Genomic DNA, 221 nt, shown 5'->3' with positions numbered 1-221 from the left:
ACCAGTGCCTGGCCTGCCTGGAGGAGGCCTTCTTCCCCCCACTCTGGGCCCCTCTCCTGGCCCTCTACAGGTACCATGACCCGCTTTGGAGGGTCTGAGACCCACTGCTCCCTTCCTGGCACCCCCCTGTCACCTCTGTGCCCTCAGGACCGTGCAGCAGCCCCGCGAGGCGGCCCTGGCGCGCAGCATGGAGCGGCACCGGCACGCCCGCCCCGCCGCCA

The 221-nt window shown here is 71.5% G+C and overlaps 1 protein-coding gene across 1 annotated transcript in view; it reads left to right on the top strand.

Annotated features, from left to right (window-relative positions):
• VPS9D1 (VPS9 domain containing 1) overlaps positions 1–221 on the top strand; it is a gene marked incomplete at its 5' end in the record, with an annotated part of 4,256 nt that overhangs the window by 2,897 nt on the left and 1,138 nt on the right. Inside the window, 2 exons of the mRNA XM_017741343.1 lie at positions 6–70; positions 148–217. Of these exons, the coding sequence (XP_017596832.1) occupies positions 6–70; positions 148–217 (135 nt within the window). The remainder of the gene's footprint in view (positions 1–5; positions 71–147; positions 218–221) is intronic.

Source organism: Corvus brachyrhynchos, unplaced genomic scaffold (genome assembly GCF_000691975.1).
Source record: "Corvus brachyrhynchos isolate BGI_N302 unplaced genomic scaffold, ASM69197v1 scaffold365, whole genome shotgun sequence".
Taxonomy (NCBI): Eukaryota; Metazoa; Chordata; class Aves; order Passeriformes; family Corvidae; genus Corvus; species Corvus brachyrhynchos.
The sequence above is the reverse complement of the archived record's forward strand: the minus strand, read 5'-3'. Positions and strand labels throughout refer to the sequence as shown.